This window comes from Coregonus lavaretus (genome assembly GCF_964263955.1).
Source record: "Coregonus lavaretus genome assembly, chromosome: 10".
Classification (NCBI taxonomy): Eukaryota; Metazoa; Chordata; class Actinopteri; order Salmoniformes; family Salmonidae; genus Coregonus; species Coregonus lavaretus.
In genome coordinates this window covers 897534-918957 of record NC_139997.1, presented here as the reverse complement: position 1 = coordinate 918957, position 21424 = coordinate 897534, and the positions used below count along the sequence as shown (strand labels likewise).

The 21424-nt window shown below is 44.8% G+C and overlaps 1 protein-coding gene across 1 annotated transcript in view; it reads right to left on the bottom strand.

The window, feature by feature from the left end:
* Positions 1-21424, bottom strand: part of LOC311135783 (glutamate receptor ionotropic, NMDA 3A-like) — a gene marked incomplete at both ends in the record, with an annotated part of 198902 nt that overhangs the window by 11300 nt on the left and 166178 nt on the right. Inside the window, 4 exons of the mRNA XM_084169825.1 lie at positions 3486-3647; positions 4587-4738; positions 7871-7986; positions 20525-20670. Coding sequence (XP_084025951.1) covers positions 3486-3647; positions 4587-4738; positions 7871-7986; positions 20525-20670 — 576 coding nt within the window. The remainder of the gene's footprint in view (positions 1-3485; positions 3648-4586; positions 4739-7870; positions 7987-20524; positions 20671-21424) is intronic.

The window sequence follows — 21424 nt, the reverse complement described above, 5'->3', positions numbered from 1 at the left end:
TGTAGTTAGTAGACCTAGTGGTGTTGCTGTAGTTAGTAGACCTAGTGGTGTTGCTGTAGTTAGTTGACCTAGTGGTGTTGCTGTAGTTAGTAGACCTAGTGGTGTTGCTGTAGTTAGTAGACCTAGTGGTGTTGCTGTAGTTAGTAGACATACTGGTGTTGCTGTAGTTAGTTAACCTAGTGGTGTTGCTGTAGTTAGTAGACCTAGTGGTGTTGCTGTAGTTAGTTGACATACATTTACATTTTAGTCATTTAGCAGACGCTCTTATCCAGAGCGACTTACAGGAGCAATTAGGGTTAAGTGCCTTGCTCAGGGGCACATTTACGTCATTTAGCAGACGCTCTTATCCAGAGCGACTCACCAATTGGTGCGTTCACCCTATAGCCAGTGGGATAACCACTTTACAATTTTTGGGGGGGGGGTAGAAGGATTACTTTATCCTATCCCAGGTATTCCTTAAAGAGGTGGGGTTTCAAATGTCTCCGGAAGGTGGTGAGTGACTCCGCTGTCCTGGCGTCGTGAGGGAGCTTGTTCCACCATTGGGGTGCCAGAGCAGCGAACAGTTTTGACTGTGCTGAGCGGGAACTATGCTTCCGCAGAGGAAGGGGAGCCAGCAGGCCAGAGGTGGATGAACGCAATGCCCTCGTTTGGGTGTAGGGACTGATCAGAGCCCGAAGGTACAGAGGTGCCGTTCCCCTCACTGCTCCATAGGCAAGCACCATGGTCTTGTAGCGGATGCGAGCTTCAACTGGAAGCCAGTGGAGTGTGCGGAGGAGGGGGGTGACGTGAGAGAACTTGGGAAGGTTGAACACCAGACGGGCTGCGGCATTCTGGATGAGTTGTTGAAGTTGACCTAGTGGTGTTGCTGTAGTTAGTTAACCTAGTGGTGTTGCTGTAGTTAGTTGACCTAGTGGTGTTGCTGTAGTTAGTTAACCTAGTGGTGTTGCTGTAGTTAGTTAACCTAGTGGTGTTCCTGTAGTTAGTAGACCTAGTGGTGTTGCTGTAGTTAGTAGACCTAGTGGTGTTGCTGTAGTTAGTAGACCTAGTGGTGTTGCTGTAGTTAGTAGACCTAGTGGTGTTGCTGTAGTTAGTTAACCTAGTGGTGTTGCTGTAGTTAGTAGACCTAGTGGTGTTGCTGTAGCTAGTAGACCTAGTGGTGTTGCTGTAGTTAGTAGACCTAGTGGTGTTGCTGTAGTTAGTTAACCTAGTGGTGTTGCTGTAGTTAGTTAACCTAGTGGTGTTGCTGTAGTTAGTAGACCTAGTGGTGTTGCTGTAGTTAGTAGACCTAGTGGTGTTGCTGTAGTTAGTTAACCTAGTGGTGTTGCTGTAGTTAGTTAACCTAGTGGTGTTGCTGTAGTTAGTTAACCTAGTGGTGTTGCTGTAGTTAGTTAACCTAGTGGTGTTGCTGTAGTTAGTAGACATACTGGTGTTGCTGTAGTTAGTAGACCTAGTGGTGTTGCTGTAGTTAGTAGACATACTGGTGTTGCTGTAGTTAGTAGACCTAGTGGTGTTGCTGTAGTTAGTAGACCTAGTGGTGTTGCTGTAGTTAGTAGACATACTGGTGTTGCTGTAGTTAGTAGACCTAGTGGTATTGCTCTAGCCCCTGTAGTTAGTAAATCTTGTAATGTTACTGCATCCCCTGCCCGATGCACTTGTCCTGGCACTTGATGTGCTTTTGTCTTAAGAAGTCTTCCCTGTTGCTATTTCTCCACACTTTCGACAGTAATTTCAGAACATTGTGTCACTAGTTTTGTCCCTCCTTAGCCACTTGAGTTTGCGAAACAACCCCTCTGAGGAGGTGTGTTGGCAGCATCTCCAACATCGTCCTCGTCCTTTTCTTCCGGATATGGTTGATCATTTCATCATTCGTTTTTTTTGGTTGAAGAAAGCTTCAATTTTGATGTTGCATTTCATTGTTGTTGTTGTTGCTAGCTATCTCGCTAGCTAATGCCATATAGCTGACAGAAAAGGTTCTGACGGAAAGTTTGCGTTAAAAGAGATTGGTTGTACCTGGCGTGTGATTGTTCTAATTAGCTACATTTAAACATTTGTAGCATTATGATTGGTTAGGATTTGTAAACAATGTATCAGCCTGTCTTGTTTGAGCAGTGAAGAGAAGAGTGTTGTGGCTAAATATTGTTACGCATTGAGTTTTATATTGGGATGGTTATTTTTGGTTGCAAAAATTGTTGCATATGCTACCCAATCGGTCACACTTTAGAACCCTGGGTGTACACTACACCATTTTGGCCCTGACTAAGCTCTCCCAGACACGTTTTTGAGATGGGGAGACAAAATCTCCATGTCGTTGCCTACTCCGGGCTCGTTTAATGTGAGCGGGTCAGAGACGCAACCTGAGGGCAACCTATCCGAGTCGTACAGGACGTCCCGATATTTTAAAACATTTGATTTTATCGGCACAAAATCAGCAATGCTCTTGTAGTGTGAGAACGGTGATCAGCAATAGCCAATGAGAAAATGAAAGCTGGCCAGAGAAGAAGCCAGTGAGATGATGACGTTGTATTGCATCCCCCAGAATGTGTTGACACTCCATCAGGAGCCATGACTCCTACTAGTATGAATGTGTTGACTCTCCATCAGGAGCCATGACTCCTACTAGTATGAATGTGTTGACTCTCCATCAGGAGCCATGACTCCTACTAGTATGAATGTGTTGACTCTCCATCAGGAGCGATGACTCCTTCTAGTATGAATGTGTTGACTCTCCATCAGGAGCGATGACTCCTACTAGTATGAATGTGTTGACTCTCCATCAGCAGCGATGACTCCTACTAGTATGAATGTGTTGACTCTCCATTTGGAGCGATGACTCCTACTAGTATGAATGTGTTGACTCTCCATCAGGAGCGATGACTCCTACTAGTATGAATGTGTTGACTCTCCATCAGGAGCCATGACTCCTACTAGTATGAATGTGTTGACTCTCCATCAGGAGCGATGACTCCTTCTAGTATGAATGTGTTGACTCTCCATCAGGAGCGATGACTCCTACTAGTATGAATGTGTTGACTCTCCATCAGCAGCGATGACTAGAGAAGGACTACTAGTATGCGTTTGTACTTTTCTAACCAAAGCCGAAGTGTCAACTCCTTACAACTCTGAAGTCAACAAAAAATTGTATTCAACTCAAAATGTATTGGCTAGATATTTCAACTCTGTATGGCAAGCGTGAATGTCTTACTGAAAACGTTTCTGAGACTGCTTTGAGCCACAGCTCGTTGTTACTACGTTAACAATCTAATCACATCATCACATCATTGTTTTAGAGAGGCAGCGTGGTATGGAGAATCCTCACGACCAAGTCAAGAATCTTGTAGTTTGTGACTCCCCGTCTGTGCAACATTGTTTAGTGTGAGCAACACTACCTTGGAAAGACAACAAACTACAGGAAAGACGGTTGTTTAATGTGAGAGGCTCAGTGATGTTATGATTTTGCAAGTCGTGTAGTGTGCGCCCGGCATTACCTGACTAGTATGCAGCCAATACTTGAATTTGGGGTCCTTGACTCTGGGTATAACGAAGTGGTAGATGATGTGTTCAGCCAGGGTGGTGAGGAGAGACAGAACCAACCCGACACATAGCATCAAAAACAGGCCTGAGAAATGCTTTATGCCCATTTGTAAGGTCTGGAGAGAGACAAAACAGACACACAGACACACAGGCAGACACATCACTATACACTATTACACAACACTATACACTATTACACAACACTATACACTATTACACATCACTATACACTATTACACAACACTATACACTATTACACAACACTATACACTATTACACAACACTATACACTATTACACATCACTATACACTATTACACATCACTATACACTATTACACATCACTATACACTATTACACATCACTATACACTATTACACATCACTATACACTATTACACATCACTATACACTATTACACATCACTATACACTTTTACACATCACTATACACTATTACACATCACTATACACTATTACACATCACTGTACACTATTACACATCACTATACACTATTACACATCACTATACACTATTACACATCACTATACACTATTACACATCACTATACACTATTACACATCACTATACACTATTACACATCACTATACACTATTACACATCACTATTACACATCACTATACACTATTACACATCACTATTACACATCACTATACACTATTACACATCACTATACACTATTACACATCACTATACACTATTACACATCACTATACACTATTACACATCATTATACACTATTACACATCACTATACACTATTACACATCATTATACACTATTACACATCACTATACACTATTACACATCACTATACACTTTTACACATCACTCTACACTATTACACATCACTATAGCTTATTGCTGCTAAGGGAATAAAGGCCAGTTTTTGGAAAGCTTCCATAATTTATAATGGACTCCATCAATAAGACTTCGAAAACACACAAATAACCACAGACTGATGGAGATGATTTAGTATTGCAATGTATTTTGATTAATATTTAAGTAGTGTGATGTACGGTAGGTAGTTACATTACCTCAGTGACGGCGAAGCTCCGTTTCCCACAAGGCACCACCTTGTACCACTTGTCATGCAGCATGTCCATGAAGCCGTCTGACTTGTACTGGCTCACCAGCTCAGAGATATTAGAGGTCAGGGGGGAGTTCTGGCGCAGACCGATGCCATAACCTGGGAACAGATATACACATAGAGGTCAGGGGGGAGTTCTGGCGCAGACCGATGCCATAACCTGGGAACAGATATACACATAGAGGTCAGGGGGGAGTTCTGGCGCAGGCCGATGCCATAACCTGGGAACAGATATACACATAGAGGTCAGGGGGGAGTTCTGGCGCAGGCCGATGCCATAACCTGGGAACAGATATACACATAGAGGTCAGGGGGGAGTTCTGGCGCAGGCCGATGCCATAACCTGGGAACAGATATACACATAGAGGTCAGGGGGGAGTTCTGGCGCAGGCCGATGCCATAACCTGGGAACAGATATACACATAGAGGTCAGGGGGGAGTTCTGGCGCAGGCCGATGCCATAACCAGGGAACAGATATACACATAGAGGTCAGGGGGGAGTTCTGGCGCAGGCCGATGCCATAACCTGGGAACAGATATACACATAGAGGTCAGGGGGGAGTTCTGGCGCAGGCCGATGCCATAACCTGGGAACAGATATACACATAGAGGTCAGGGGGGAGTTCTGGCGCAGGCCGATGCCATAACCTGGGAACAGATATACACATAGAGGTCAGGGGGGAGTTCTGGCGCAGGCCGATGCCATAACCTGGGAACAGATATACACATAGAGGTCAGGGGGGAGTTCTGGCGCAGGCCGATGCCATAACCTGGGAACAGATATACACATAGAGGTCAGGGGGGAGTTCTGGCGCAGGCCGATGCCATAACCTGGGAACAGATATACACATAGAATGACGTAGAACGTCCCGGTCTTCTTCTTCTGTACTATGGGTGATGAAGACATACAGTGGGGAGAACAAGTATTTGATACATCAGAAAAGCAGAACTTAATATTTGGTACAGAAACCTTTGTTTGCAATTACAGAGATCATACGTTTCCTGTAGGTCTTGACCAGGTTTGCACACACTGCAGCAGGGATTTTGGCCCACTCCTCCATACAGACCTTCTCCAGATCCTTCAGGTTTCGGGGCTGTCGCTGGGCAATACGGACTTTCAGCTCCCTCCAAAGATTTTCTATTGGGTTCAGGTCTGGAGACTGGCTAGGCCACTCCAGGACCTTGAGATGCTTCTTACGGAGCCACTCCTTAGTTGCCCTGGCTGTGTGTTTCGGGTCGTTGTCATGCTGGAAGACCCAGCCACGACCCATCTTCAATGCTCTTACTGAGGGAAGGAGGTTGTTGGACAAGATCTCGCGATACATGGCCCCATCCATCCTCCCCTCAATACGGTGCAGTCGTCCTGTCCCCTTTGCAGAAAAGCATCCCCAAAGAATGATGTTTCCACCTCCATGCTTCACGGTTGGGATGGTGTTCTTGGGGTTGTACTCATCCTTCTTCTTCCTCCAAACACGGCGAATAGAGTTTAGACCAAAAAGCTCTATTTTTGTCTCATCAGACCACATGACCTTCTCCCATTCCTCCTCTGGATCATCCAGATGGTCATTGGCAAACTTCAGACGGGCCTGGACATGCGCTGGCTTGAGCAGGGGGACCTTGCGTGCGCTGCAGGATTTTAATCCATGACGGCATAGTGTGTTACTAATGGTTTTCTTTGAGACTGTGGTCCCAGCTCTCTTCAGGTCATTGACCAGGTCCTGCCGTGTAGTTCTGGGCTGATCCCTCACCTTCCTCATGATCATTGATGCCCCACGAGGTGAGATCTTACATGGAGCCCCAGACCGAGGGTGATTGACCGTCATCTTGAACTTCTTCCATTTTCTAATAATTGCGCCAACAGTTGTTGCCTTCTCACCAAGCTGCTTGCCTATTGTCCTGTAGCCCATCCCAATCTTGTGCAGGTCTACAATGTTATCCCTGATGTCCTTACACAGCTCTCTGGTCTTGGCCATTGTGGAGAGGTTGGAGTCTGTTTGATTGAGTGTGTGGACAGGTGTCTTTTACACAGGTAACGAGTTCAAACAGGTGCAGTTAATACAGGTAATGAGTGGAGAACAGGAGGGCTTCTTAAAGAAAAACTAACAGGTCTGTGAGAGCCGGAATTCTTACTGGTTGGTAGGTGATCAAATACTTATGTCATGCAATAAAATGCAAATTAATTACTTAAAAATCATACAATGTGATTTTCTGAATTTTTGTTTTAGATTCCGTCTCTCACAGTTGAAGTGTACCTATGATAAATATTACAGACCTCTACATGCTTTGAAAGTAGGAAAACCTGCAAAATCGGCAGTGTGTCAAATGCTTGTTCTCCCCACTGTATATACTAAATAGATACAGACACGTAGACTGACTCAGAAAACACATTTGTTCAAATGAATTGATGTAATCTTAAAGTTGTACAACATATACCATTTACATTCACATTTTAGTCATTTAGCAGACGCTCTTATCCAGAGCGACTTACAGGAGCAATTAGGGTTAAGTGCCTTGCTCAAGGGCACATCGACAGATTTTTCACCTAGTCGGCTCGGGGATTAGAACCAGCGACCTTTCGGTTACTGGTAGTGTTGAACATGCAGTACATGTACAGGTTGACCATAGCTTTATCTTGCTATATTGGCAATATTTGCAGTAGCCCAATACGTTATAATGTGTGGGTATCAGGTTTGTGCTCAATTGAATTGACTCCCATTTCATTTCTTTGGCTTCTTTTTTAAGGCTTTAGGGTCAACTTGAGGGTTAAACTAATGCATTCTGGGAAATGTAGTTTTTTGTTTGTTTGCGTGGCACATATTGATCAAAATGTACGTAATTAATTAAATATAATACATTTGAATATTCTCATATAGGTCTTGTTTTCCTTGATCATACATTTTAAGACTTTGTCCTGAGTTGTTTCATCGATATTTTAAATGCATGTATATAATGACACGTTTGATGTTTTATGTGATTTCAATTCTATTTCCTTTCATTCAAATTAGAATCGCACTTCTATATCCTGTCTACTGCTTCAATTCAAATTCAATTCAAAATCAAGAATTGAATTGGAATTTGATGCATTCAGCTCTGAATTGACCACAACCATGGTGGGTATTATTACTACCAGTGGTTCTATAGCTAGTGTGAAAAGGAAAGGGGGCATTCCTGTCTGGTTGCCCTTTAGTATGGATATAGCATTAGCACGTTATTTCATGTCAATATACTTGCCTTCAATTGCAAATGGTTTCCCCACGGTGAGTGTCTTGCATTCTGCATCTATAGACACCTCGTAGTCTAGTAAGGCCTTGTCCATGATGAAAGCATCCAGTTGCTGTGGATCATGCCTGAAACGACGGAAGAAGATTTACTACTGAATTGCACATCTGTCTAACATTTGACTAAAATGAACAACATCAGGAAGGAATTATTATTTTTCAATGCAAGTCAATTCAACCTTTAAATGTAGACGTTCAAAAAAGACATCATTGGCTGCTTCATGTTACAAGCCCTGGTGTTAACTCATGTATCAAAATACTGAAGATCATATTTTTCAAGAAAAAAAAGTTCCAGTTGGCCAAATGCTTTACCCTGTAAAAATCCAGTGCTTACTAATATATTTAGTTGGAAATAGCTATTAACTGCCTCAGTCTGTAATACCAACATGTTTCAAGCAGACCACCATAGTCCCTGTGCCCAAGAACACTAAGATAACCTGCCTAAATGACTACCGCCCCGTAGCACTCACGTCTGTAGCCATGAAGTGCTTTGAAAGGCTGGTCATGGCTCACATCAACACCATCATCCCAGAAACCCTAGACCCACTCCAATTTGCATATCGCCCCAACAGATCCACAGATGATGCAATCTCAATTGCACTCCACACTGCCCTTTCCCACCTGGACAACAGGAACACCTACAGTTGAAGTCGGAAGTTTACATACACCTTAGCCAAATACATTTAAACTCAGTTTTTCACAATTCCTGACATTTAATCCTAGTAAAAATTCCCTGTCTTAGGTCAGTTAGGATCACCACTTTATTTTAAGAATGTGAAATGTCATAATAATAGTAGAGAGAATGATTTATTTCAGCTTTTATTTATTTCATCAAATTCCCAGTGCGTCAGAAGTTTACATACACTCAATTAGTATTTGGTAGCATTGCCTTTAAATTGTTTAACTTGGGTCAAACGTTTTGGGTAGCATTCCACAAGCTTCCCACAATAAGTTGGGTGAATTTAGGCCCATTCCTCCTGACAGAGCTGGTGTAACTGAGTCAGGTTTGTAGGCCTCCTTGCTCGCACATGCTTTTTCAGTTCTGCCCACAAATGTTCTATAGGATTGAGGTCAGGGCTTTGTGATGGCCACTCCAATACCTTGACTTTGTTGTCCTTAAGCCATTTTGCCACAACTTTGGAAGTATGCTTGGGGTCATTGTCCATTTGGAAGACCCATTTGCGACCAAGCTTTAACTTCCTGACTGATGTCTTGAGATGTTGCTTCAATATATCCACATCATTTTCCTTCCTCATGATGCCATCTATTTTGTGAAGTGCACCAGTCCCACCTGCAGCAAAGCACCCCCACAGCATGATGCTGCCACCCCCGTGCTTCACGGTTGGGATGGTGTTCTTCGGCTAGCAAGCCTGCCCCTTTTTCCTCCAAACATAACGATGGTCATTATGGCTAAACAGTTATATTTTTCATCAGACCAGAGGACATTTATCCAAATAGTAAGATCTTTGTCCCAATGTGCAGTTGCAGTCTGGCTTTTCTATGTCGGTGGCTTCTTCCTTGCTGAGCGGCCTTTCAGGTTATGTAGGACTCGTTTTACTGTGGATATAGATACTTTTGTACCTGTTTCCTCCAGCATCTTCACAAGGTCCTTTGCTGTTGTTCTGGGATTGATTTGCACTTTCGGCACCAAAGTACATTCATCTCTAGGAGACAGAACGTGTCTCCTTCCTGAGCGGTATGACGGCTGTGTTGTCCCATGGTGTTTATACTTGCGTACTATTGTTTGTACAGATGAACGTGGTACCTTCAGGTGTTTGGAAATTGCTCCCAAGGATGAACCAGACTTGTGGAGGTCAAAAATATATATTTCTGAGGTCTTGGCTGATTTTTTTGATTTTCCCATGATGTCAAGCAAAGAGGCACTGAGTTTGAAGGTAGGCCTTGAAATAAAATCCACAGGTACACCTCCAATTGACTCAAATGATGTCAATTAGCCTATCAGAAGCTTCTAAAGCCATGACATCATTTTAAGGAATTTTCCAAGCTGTTTAAAGGCACAGTCAACTTAGTGTATGTAAACTTCTGACCCACTGGAATTGTGATACAGTGAATTATAAGCGAAATAATCTGTCTGTAAACAATTGTTGGAAAAATGACTTGTGTCATGCACAAAGTAGATGTCCTAACCGACTTGCCAAAACTATAGTTTGTTAACAATACATTTGTGGAGTGTTTGAAAAACAAGTTTTAATGACTCCAACCTAAGTGTATGTAAACTTCCGACTTCAACTGTACATGTACTTATTACCTCAATTACCTCGACTAACCGGTGCCCCTGCACATTGACTCGGTACCGGTACATTACATTTTAGTCATTTAGCAGACGCTCTTATCCAGAGCAACTTACAGTTAGTGAGTGCATACGTTATTTTCTTATTTTTCATACTGGCCCCCCGTGGGAATCGAACCCACAAACATGGCGTTGCAAACGCCATGCTCTACCAACTGAGCTTCCAACCCTGCCGGCCATCCCCTCCCCTACCCTGGACGACACTGGGCCAATTGTGCGCCGCCCCATGGGTCTCCCGGTCGCGGCCGGCTATGACAGAGCCTGAACCAGGATCTCTAGTGGCACAGCTAGCACTGCGATGCAGTGCCTTAGACCACTACTGTTCAGTCGTGTGGTCAGGTGCCACAAAGAGGGACTTAGGAAAATTGCAATTGGCTCAGAACAGGGTAGCACGGCTGGTCTTGGATGTACACAGAGAGCTAACATTAATAATATGCATGTCAATCTCTCCTGGCTCAAAGTGGAGGAGATATTGACTTCATCACTACTTGTATTTGTGAGAGGTATTGACATGCTGAATGCACCGAGCTGTCTGTTTAAACTACTAGCACACAGCTCGGACACCCATGCATACCCTGCAAAACATGGTTCGGTTCGGTCCTGGTTCGAGTCCAGGCTCTGTCGCAGCCGGCCGTGACCGGGAGACCCATGGGCGGCGCACAATTGGTCCAGCGTCGTCCAAGGTAGGGGAGGGTTTGGCCGGCAGGGATGTGGGTTCATTTCCCACGGGGGAAATAAATAAATAAAATAAAATACAAATAAAAATAAAACAAACAAAAAAACATGTATGCACTCACTAACTGTAAGTCACTCTGGATAAGAGCGTCTGCTAAATGACTAAAATGTAAAAGGTCTCTTCACAGTCCCCAAGTCCAGAACAGACTATGGGAGTCGCACAGTACTACATAGAGCCATGATTACATGGAACTCAATTCCACATCAAGTAACTGATGCAAGCAGTAAAATCAGATTTAAAAAACAGATACAATTTATGGAACAGCGGGGACTGAAGAGACACACACAGGACATTGTAATATTGTTGTATCATACATTTTGCATTGTAGATATGTAGTGGTGTAATAATGTAATATGATGGACTGTTTTACAGTGAGGAAAAAAAGTATTTAGTCAGCCACCAATTGTGCAAGTTCTCCCACTTAAAAAGATGAGAGAGGCCTGTAATTTTCATCATAGGTACACGTCAACTATGACAGACAAAAAAAAGAATCCAGAAAATAACATTGTAGGATTTTTTATGAATTTATTTGCAAATTATGGTGGAAAATAAGTATTTGGTCAATAACAAAAGTTTCTCAATACTTTGTTATATACCCTTTGTTGGCAATGACACAGGTCAAACGTTTTCTGTAAGTCTTCACAAGGTTTTCACACACTGTTGCTGGTATTTTGGCCCATTCCTCCATGCAGATCTCCTCTAGAGAAGTGATGTTTTGGGTCTGTCGCTCGGCAACACAGACTTTCCACTCCCTCCAAAGATTTTCTATGGGGTTGAGATCTGGAGACTGGCTAGGCCACTCCAGGACCTTGAAATGCTTCTTACGAAGCCACTCCTTCGTTGCCCGGGCAGTGTGTTTGGGATCATTGTCATGCTGAAAGACCCAGCCACGTTTCATCTTCAATGCCCTTGCTGATGGAAGGAGGTTTTCACTCAAAATCTCACGATACATGGCCCCATTCATTCTTTCCTTTACACGGATCAGTCGTCCTGGTCCCTTTGCAGAAAAACAGCCCCAAAGCATGATGTTTCCACCCCCATGCTTCACAGTAGGTATGGTGTTCTTTGGATGCAACTCAGCATTCTTTGTCCTCCAAACACGACGAGTTGAGTTTTTACCAAAAAGTTCTATTTTGGTTTCATCTGACCATATGACATTCTCCCAATCCTCTTCTGGATCATCCAAATGAACTCTAGCAAACTTCTGACGGGCCTGGACATGTACTGGCTTAAGCAGGGGGACACGTCTGGCACTGCAGGATTTGAGTCCCTGGCGGCATAGTGTGTTACTGATGGTAGGCTTTGTTACTTTGGTCCCAGCTCTCTGCAGGTCATTCACTAGGTCCCCCCGTGTGGTTCTGGGATTTTTGCTCATCGTTCTTGTGATCATTTTGACCCCACGGGGTGAGATCTTGCGTGGAGCCCCAGATCGAGGGAGATTATCAGTGGTCTTGTATGTCTTCCATTTCCTAATAATTGCTCCCACAGTTGACTGTTGTTGTAGCTAGCACACGGGAGAGCTGACGGGAGAGGTTGTGTTTTCTCTAGCAGGAGGTAAGCTTGGCTTCTTATATGGTGTTGAGTAAAGCTTAAACCATGTATTTAGATTGTAGGTAGGTATTGTAGTTAGGTATTATAGGTAGTTTACTCAGGTAGTTATTGTAGGTTATTGTAGGTAATTATTGTAGGTAAGGACTGTATTCGGCGGACCCCGGCGAAGCACGAGGCTAGCTTACCCACTACTTGGACCAACAAAGCTAGCTAGCTAGCGGGTAGCTACCGGTAACTTTTAGCAACTGTGGTTAGCTGTTTCCAATGTTATTTCACGCTTAAGAGTACCTGTAATTGAGCCAGCTAGCTGCCACCTTCAGCTGTTTTTCTAACCTCATTATCATTAACGTTAGGTGGTTGGTAGCTGCTGTACTTAATTTCGGCTACTGACTGCAGTCTGCCAGTTTGGCTTTATACATAGCTTGGGCTTTGTCGAGTAAGGCTTAAACTATGTATTTAGATTGTAGTTAGGTACTATAGGTAGGCATCATGGGCTGTATATTATTAAGTAGTATAGGTAGGCATCGTGGGCTGTTGTGGGTAGCTGTTGTGTAGTTATTGTAGGTTACTTTTGTATTCGGCGGTGCCGGGTGTAGCACGAAGCTAGCTAGCTAACTCACCTCCTGGATTAGCTGGCGAGTTGCTATTAGCAACGGTTGCAACTAAAAACAATATCCTTTTAGCCAGCTACATTCGTTCGCAGCGACGCCGTTTTTCAAACAAAGTCAACACAGTAGCCATTGCTAGCCAGCCAACACTACCAGCTGGCTGTACTGTGGTAGCTAAATACAATATCTTTGTGCTAGCTACCCAACGTTTAATCATTGCTGCGTTATGAAAGGTAAGCTTGGCTTCTTATATGGTGTTGAGTTAAGCTTAAACCATGTATTTAGATTGTAGGTAGGTATTGTAGTTTGGTATTATAGGTAGCTTACTCAGGTAGTTATTGAAGGTTATTGTAGGTAATTATTGTAGGTAAGGACTGTATTCGGCGGACCCCGGCGAAGCACGAGGCTAGCTTACCCACTACTTGGACCAACAAAGCTAGCTAGCTAGCTAGCGGGTAGCTACTGGTAACTTTTTGCAACTGTGGTTAATTGTTTCCAATGTTATTTCATGCTTAAGAGTACCTGTGATTGAGCCAGCTAGCTGCTACCATTCAGCTGTTTTTCTAACCTCATCCGAGGCATTAACGTTAGGTGGTTGGTAGCTGCTGTACTTAATTACAGCTACTGATAACAGTCTGCTGTAGTTTACAACAATTCTAATTTCTAAAGTGGAAGTTGGGAGAGTTTTACTCGGGTGGTTCAGTGAAACAATTATAGTTTCTGAGGTGGAAGTTGGGAGAGTTATATATATATATATAGATATTTATTTTTTTGGTGAGGGAGGCCTGCTCTCTCCTTTCCCTGATGTTTAGTTCATTTCATTCCGATCTCCTCTGCATTATTGTAGCCATCTGCTGCAGCCTGTCAACTATGCCTCTGCCTATCCGTGTTCTCTCCTCTCCGCACAGGCTACACAAACGCCTCACACCGCGTGGCTGCTGCCTCTCTAACCTGGTGGTCCCTGCACGCACCACACACCTGGAGTTCCAGGTCTCAGGCAGCCTCTGGAACTGCCGTTCTGCCGCCAACAAGGCTGACTTCATCCCAGCCTATGCTACCCTCCAGTCCCTCGACTTCCTGGCGCTGACGGAAACATGGATTACCACTGAAAACACTGCTACTCCTACTGCTCTCTCCTCGTCTGACCATGTGTTCTCGCATACCCCGAGAGCATCTGGTCAGAGGGGTGGTGGCACAGGAATCCTCATCTCTCCCAAGTGGTCATTCTCAATTTTTCCCCTAACCCATCTGTCTATCTCCTCATTTGAATTCCACGCTGTCACAGTCACTAGCCCATTTAAGCTTAATATCCTTGTCATCTATCGCCCTCCAGGTTCCCTTGGAGAGTTCATCAATGAGCTTGACGCCTTGATAAGTTCCTTTCCTGAGGATGGCTCACCCTTCACAGTTTTGGGGGATTTCAACCTCCCCACGTCTACATTTGACTCATTTCTCTCTGCCTCCTTCTTTCCACTCCTCTCCTCTTTTGACCTCACCCTCTCACCATCCCCCCCCACTCACAAGGCAGGCAATACGCTTGACTTCATCTTTACTAGATGTTGCTCTTCTACTAATCTCACTGCAACTCCCCTCCATGTCTCCGACCACTACTTTGTATCCTTTTCTCTCTCGCTCTCCTCCAACACTACTCACTCTGCCCCTACACACATGGTAACGCGCCGCCGCAACCTTCGCTCTCTCTCTCCCACTACTCTCTCCTCTTCCATCCTATCATCTCTTCCCTCTGCTCAATCCTTCTCCCTCCAATCTCCTGATTCTGCCTCCTCAACCCTCCTCTCCTCCCTTTCTGCATCCTTTGACTCCCTGTGTCCCCTATCCTCCCGGCCGGCTCAGTCCTCCCCTCCAGCTCCGTGGCTTGATGACTCATTGCGAGCTCACAGAACAGAGCTCCGGGCAGCTGAGCGGAAATGGAAGAAAACTAAACTCCCTGCCGACCTGGCATCTTTTCACTCCCTCCTCTCTACATTTTCTTCATCTGTTTCTGCTGCTAAGGCCACTTTCTACCACTCTAAATTCCAAGCATCTGCCTCTAACCCTAGGAAGCTCTTTGCCACATTCTCTTCACTGCTGAATCCCCCCCCCCCCTCCCTCTCTGTGGATGACTTTGTCAACCACTTTGAAAAGAAGGTTGACGACATCCGATCCTCGTTTGTTAAGTCTAATGACACTGCTGGTCCTGCTCACACTGCCCTACCCTATGCGACTGCAGGCCGCCCAACAACCTGCCTGCTTGACCCCATCCCCTCCTCTCTTCTCCAGACCATCTCCGGTGACCTTCTCCCCTACCTCACCTCGCTGATCAACTCATCCTTGACCGCTGGCCATGTCCCTTCCGTCTTCAAGAGAGCGAGAGTTGCACCCCTTCTCAAAAAACCAACACTCGATCCCACTGATGTCAACAACTACAGACCAGTATCCCTTCTTTCTTTTCTTTCCAAAACTATTGAGCGTGCCGTCTTTAGCCAACTCTCTTGCTATCTCTCTCAGAATGACCTTCTTGATCCAAACCAGTCAGGTTTCAGGACTGGTCATTCAACTGAGACTGCTCTTCTCTGTGTCACGGAGGCTCTCCGCACTGCTAAAGCTAACTCTCTCTCCTCTGCTCTTGTCCTTCTAGACCTGTCTGCTGCCTTTGATACAGTGAACCATCAGATCCTCCTCTCCACCCTCTCCGAGCTGGGCATCTCCGGCGCGGCTCACTCCTGGATTGCGTCCTACCTGACCGGTCGCTCCTACCAAGTGACGTGGAGAGAAGCTGTCTCCGCACCACATGCTCTCACCACTGGTGTCCCCCAGGGCTCAGTTCTAGGCCCTCTCCTTTTCTCCCTATACACCAAGTCACTTGGCTCTGTCATATCCTCACATGGCCTCTCCTATCATTGCTACGCTGATGATACACAACTAATCTTCTCCTTTCCCCCTTCTGATAACCAGGTGGCGAATCGCATCTCTGCATGTCTGGCCGACATATCAGTATGGATGACGGATCACCACCTCAAGCTGAACCCTGGCAAGACGGAGCTGCTCTTCCTCCCGGGGAAGGACTGCCCGTTCCATGATCTCGCCATCACGGTTGACAACTCCGTTGTGTCCTCCTCCCAGAGTGCGAAGAGCCTTGGCGTGACCCTGGACAACACCCTGTCGTTCTCCGCTAACATCAAGGCGGTGACCCGATCCTGCAGGTTCATGCTCTACAACATTCGGAGAGTACGACCCTGCCTTACACAGGAAGCGGCACAGGTCCTAATCCAGGCACTTGTCATCTCCCGTCTGGATTACTGCAACTCGCTGTTGGCTGGGCTCCCTGCTTGTGCCATTAAACCCCTACAACTCATCCAGAATGCCGCAGCCCGTCTGGTGTTCAACCTTCCCAAGTTCTCTCACGTCACCCCCCTCCTCCGCACACTCCACTGGCTTCCAGTTGAAGCTCGCATCCGTTACAAGACCATGGTGCTTGCCTATGGAGCAGTGAGGGGAACGGCACCTCCGTACCTTCAGGCTCTGATCAGTCCCTACACCCAGGCGAGGGCATTGCGTTCATCCACCTCTGGCCTGCTGGCTCCCCTTCCTCTGCGGAAGCATAGTTCCCGCTCAGCCCAGTCAAAGCTGTTCGCTGCTCTGGCACCCCAATGGTGGAACAAGCTCCCTCACGACGCCAGGACAGCGGAGTCACTCACCATCTTCCGGAGACATTTGAAACCCCACCTCTTTAAGGAACACCTGGGATAGGATAAAGTAATCCTTCTACCCCCCCCCCCCCCCCAAAAAAAAAAAAAAAAAAAAAAAAAAAGTATAACTGTAAAGTGGTTATCCCACTGGCTATAGGGTGAATGCACCAATTTGTAGTCGCTCTGGATAAGAGCGTCTGCTAAATGACGTAAATGTGCCCTTGAGCAAGGCACTTAACCCTAATTGCTCCTGTAAGTCGCTCTGGATAAGAGCGTCTGCTAAATGACTAAAATGTAAAAATGTAAATTTCTTCAAACCAAGCTGCTTACCTATTGCAGATTCAGTCTTCCCAGCCTTAGGTCTTTCTGGTGTCCTTTGACAGCTCTTTGGTCTTGGCCATAGTGGAGTTTGGAGTGTGACTGTTTGAGGTTGTGAACAGGTGTCTTTTAAACTGATAACAAGTTCAAACAGGTGCCATTAATACAGGTAACGAGTGGAGGACAGAGGAGCCTCTTAAAGAAGAAGTTACAGGTCTGTGAGAGCCAGAAATCTTGCTTGTTTGTAGGTGACCAAATACTTATTTTCCACCATAATTTGCAATTAAATTCATAAAAAATCCTACAATGTGATTTTCTGAACTAATGGGGATCCTTAATAAACCCCAGGAAGAGTAGCTGCTGCCTTGGCAGGAACTAATGGGGATCCATAATAAACCCCAAGAAGAGTAGCTGCTGCCTTGGCAGGAACTAATGGGGATCCATAATAAACCCCAGGAAGAGTAGCTGCTGCCTTGGCAGGAACTAATGGGGATCCATAATAAACCCCAGGAAGAGTAGCTGCTGCCTTGGCAGGAACTAATGGGGATCCATAATAAACCCCAGGAAGAGTAGCTGCTGCCTTGGCAGGAACTAATGGGGATCCATAATAAACCCCATTAAGAGTAGCTGCTGCCTTGGCAGGAACTAATGGGGATCCATAATAAATACAAATACAAACTATTAGCACTAAATAATATGCACTGTTTTTGAAAGAAACCCAGTCAAGCAGACACAGTTTGCAATTCTTTGTCAAAATGAATGGATCTTATCATTGCGAAGCAAGTGCCAGTCTTCCCTCATAGAATAGTCCTCTCCTCTCCCACAATGGGAGAAAGATATTGTACATTTCATCAACCCGATCTCAGCCCCCAGATCCATTAACTCAGCTCTGCTCCACAGAAGATGTGAGATGACTTGAGAAACAGTCACACCATAACACTTCCTCCTCCATGCTTTACAACCATAACACCTCCTCCTCCATGCTTTACGATGGGAACCACACATGCAGAGATCATCCGTTCACCCACACCGCATCTCACAAAGACACGGCGGTTGGAACCAAAAATCTCAAATTTGGACTCCAGACCAAAGGACACATTTCCACCAGTCTAATGTCCATTGCTCGTGTTTCCTGGCCCAAGCAGGTCTCTTCTTCTTATTGGTGTCCTTTAGTAGTGGTTTCTTTGCATCAATTCGACCATGAAGGCCTGATTCACACAGTCCCATCTGAACAGTTGATTTTGAGATGTGTCTGTGACTTGAACTCTGTGAAGCATTTATTTGGGCTGCAATTTCTGAGGCTGGTAACTCTAATGCTACTTGCTGCAGAGGTAACTCTGGGTCTTCCATTCCTGTGGCGGTCCTCATGAGAGTCAGTTTCATCATAGCGCTTGATGGTTTTTGCGACTGCACTTTCAATGTTCTTGAAATGTTCTGTATTGACTGACCTTCATGTCTTAAAGTAATGTTGGACTGTCGTTTCTCTTTGCTTATTTGAGCTGTTATTGCCATAATATGGACTTGGTATTTTACCAAATAGGGCTATCTTCTGGTTACCCCCCCCCCCCTACACAACTGAATGGCTGAAACGCATTAAGAAGGAAAGATATTCCACAAATTAACTTTTAAGAAGGCACACCTGTTAATTGAAATGCATTCCAGGTGACTACCTCATGAAGCTGGTTGAGAGAATGCCAAAAGTGTGCAAAGCTGTCATCAAGGCAAGGGGTGGCTATTTGAAGAATCTCAAATATAAAATATATTTTAATTTGTTTAACACTTTTTTGGTTACTACATGATTCCATATGTGTTATTTCATAGTTTTGATGTCTTCACTATTATTCTACAATGTAGAAAATAGTAAAAATAAAGAACAACCCTTGAATGAGTAGTTGTGTCCAAACTTTTGACTGGTAGTGTATTTCCATTAATTTTTTCAACTGATACCGTGACCTTGTTCTCATCTTTCCATGGAGGGGGCATAATATCTAGGCCAAACCGTTTGGACACTACAGACGATTTTGTGAGAATACAGATTTTTTTGGGGGATGACTCATGGTTGGACAAACACCGGTCTAGCTCTGTCACCTGAGGGGGTTTTAAGTCAACTCGAGGCAGACTCAAGCAAACTCCAGGCAGACTCAAGCAAACTCCAGGCAGACTCAAGCAAACTCCAGGCAGACTCAAGCAAACTCCAGGCAGACTCAAGCAAACTCCAGGCAGACTCAAGCAAACACTCAAAGGCAGACTTAATAGCGATTTAAGGCTATTTTCATTGCAAATATTGGCTAAGCAATAGGCAGACAGGCTGGCAAATTTCAGTAATGTGCTGTCTATGAAATCGTGGTAAATGATGATCATTGAGAAGTGAAATACAGTTGTAGCCTGTGTTACGCAGATTGTTCTATGATTGTTCTATGTTACACAGATTGTTCTATGTTACACAGATTGTTCTATGTTAAGCAGAGTGTTCTGTCCCAATGCAGCTATCTAGGCACCATATCAAACACAATAATGTTTGTTCAAATAGCCGCAGGAAGGGGGGGGGGGGGAGATACGTAAAACAATGTTTGTGTAAAATAACACGTGCAGAACGTGAATCGGGTCTTCAGATCTGGGGAAAAAAGATCCATAGGGGCAGGGTGGTTACCTACGGATCTGCAGTCTCAGACAACATTTACATGGGGTAGCTTTGTGGGTGGTTACCTACGGATCTGCAGTCTCAGACAACATTTACATGGGGTAGCTTTGTGATTGGTTACCTACGGATCTGCGTCTCAGACAACATTTACATGGGGTAGCTTTGTGGGTGGTTACCTACGGATCTGCAGTCTCAGACAACATTTACATGGGGTAGCTTTGTGGGTGGTTACCTACGGATCTGCAGTCTCAGACAACATTTACATGGGGTAGCTTTGTGGGTGGTTACCTACGGATCTGCAGTCTCAGACAACATTTACATGGGGTAGCTTTGTGGGTGGTTACCTACGGATCTGCAGTCTCAGACAACATTTACATGGGGTAGCTTTGTGGGTGGTTACCTACGGATCTGCAGTCTCAGACAACATTTACATGGGGTAGCTTTGTGGGCGGTGGTTACCTACGGATCTGCAGTCTCAGACAACATTTACATGGGGTAGCTTTGTGGGCGGTTACCTACGGATCTGCAGTCTCAGACAACATTTACATGGGGTAGCTTTGTTTAACTAGAGTGCTGGCCACAGACTTTGTAAATCTGTCTCTCTGTGTCAGAGTATTTTATGTAGGACTTTCTGACATATTCAGAACAGTTATTGAGTCTCCCGTTGCCTGTATTAAGCTGGTACTGTATAATCTGCATAATGGTACTAATGTTAAAGCTGTGATGAGTCAGTATTGTATAATCTTGACTCACTTCAGATGTTCTATTCCATCTGGGGTTGCTGGTACGTTGTATCGTCTCATGTATTCGTGCATCTCTGGAAAGCTTTTCTTCAGATAATCCTCTGCACTGCTCTCCCGGACCGTCGCGAAGCGGAACCCCTGTGATGGGTGATGAAGCTGGAAGAATAGACAATATGGAAATGTTACTGTGGTCTCTCACCTCCTGTTACTGTTACTGTGGTTTCTTACCTCCTGGAACTCTTACGGAGTTCTCTCACCTCCTGGAACTCTTACGTAGTTCTCTCACCTCCTGGAACTCTTACGTAGTTCTCTCACCTCCTGGAACTCTTACGGAGTTCTCTCACCTCCTGGAACTCTTACGGAGTTCTCTCACCTCCTGGAACTCTTACGGAGTTCTCTCACCTCCTGGAACTCTTACGGAGTTCTCTCACCTCCTGGAACTCTTACGGAGTTCTCTCACCTCATGGAACTCTTACGGAGTTCTCTCACCTCCTGGAACTCTTACGGAGTTCTCTCACCTCCTGGAACTCTTACGGAGTTCTCTCACCTCCTGGAACTCTTACGGAGTTCTCTCACCTCCTGGAACTCTTACGGAGTTCTCTCACCTCATGGAACTCTTACGGAGTTCTCTCACCTCCCATACCTATTCTAAGCTTGCTTGCTGTCTGGTGTTCTTATTTCTATTAGTCGTGTTTTTTTATCTGACCTTTTTGTTGTTTTGATTACTGTATTGTTAAGAAAGAGCAAGAAAGGCATTTCACTGTACTAGTGCACGTGATAATAGAAACTTCAAACTAAACTGTGATTTGTAATTTAGATTTATAAAGGAGTTGGGTTGTCTCACTGCTTTCCTATTTTGTAGACAGGACAGTGAAAGGCTGACAGGAAAGATAGGAGGAGAGGGTGTGCT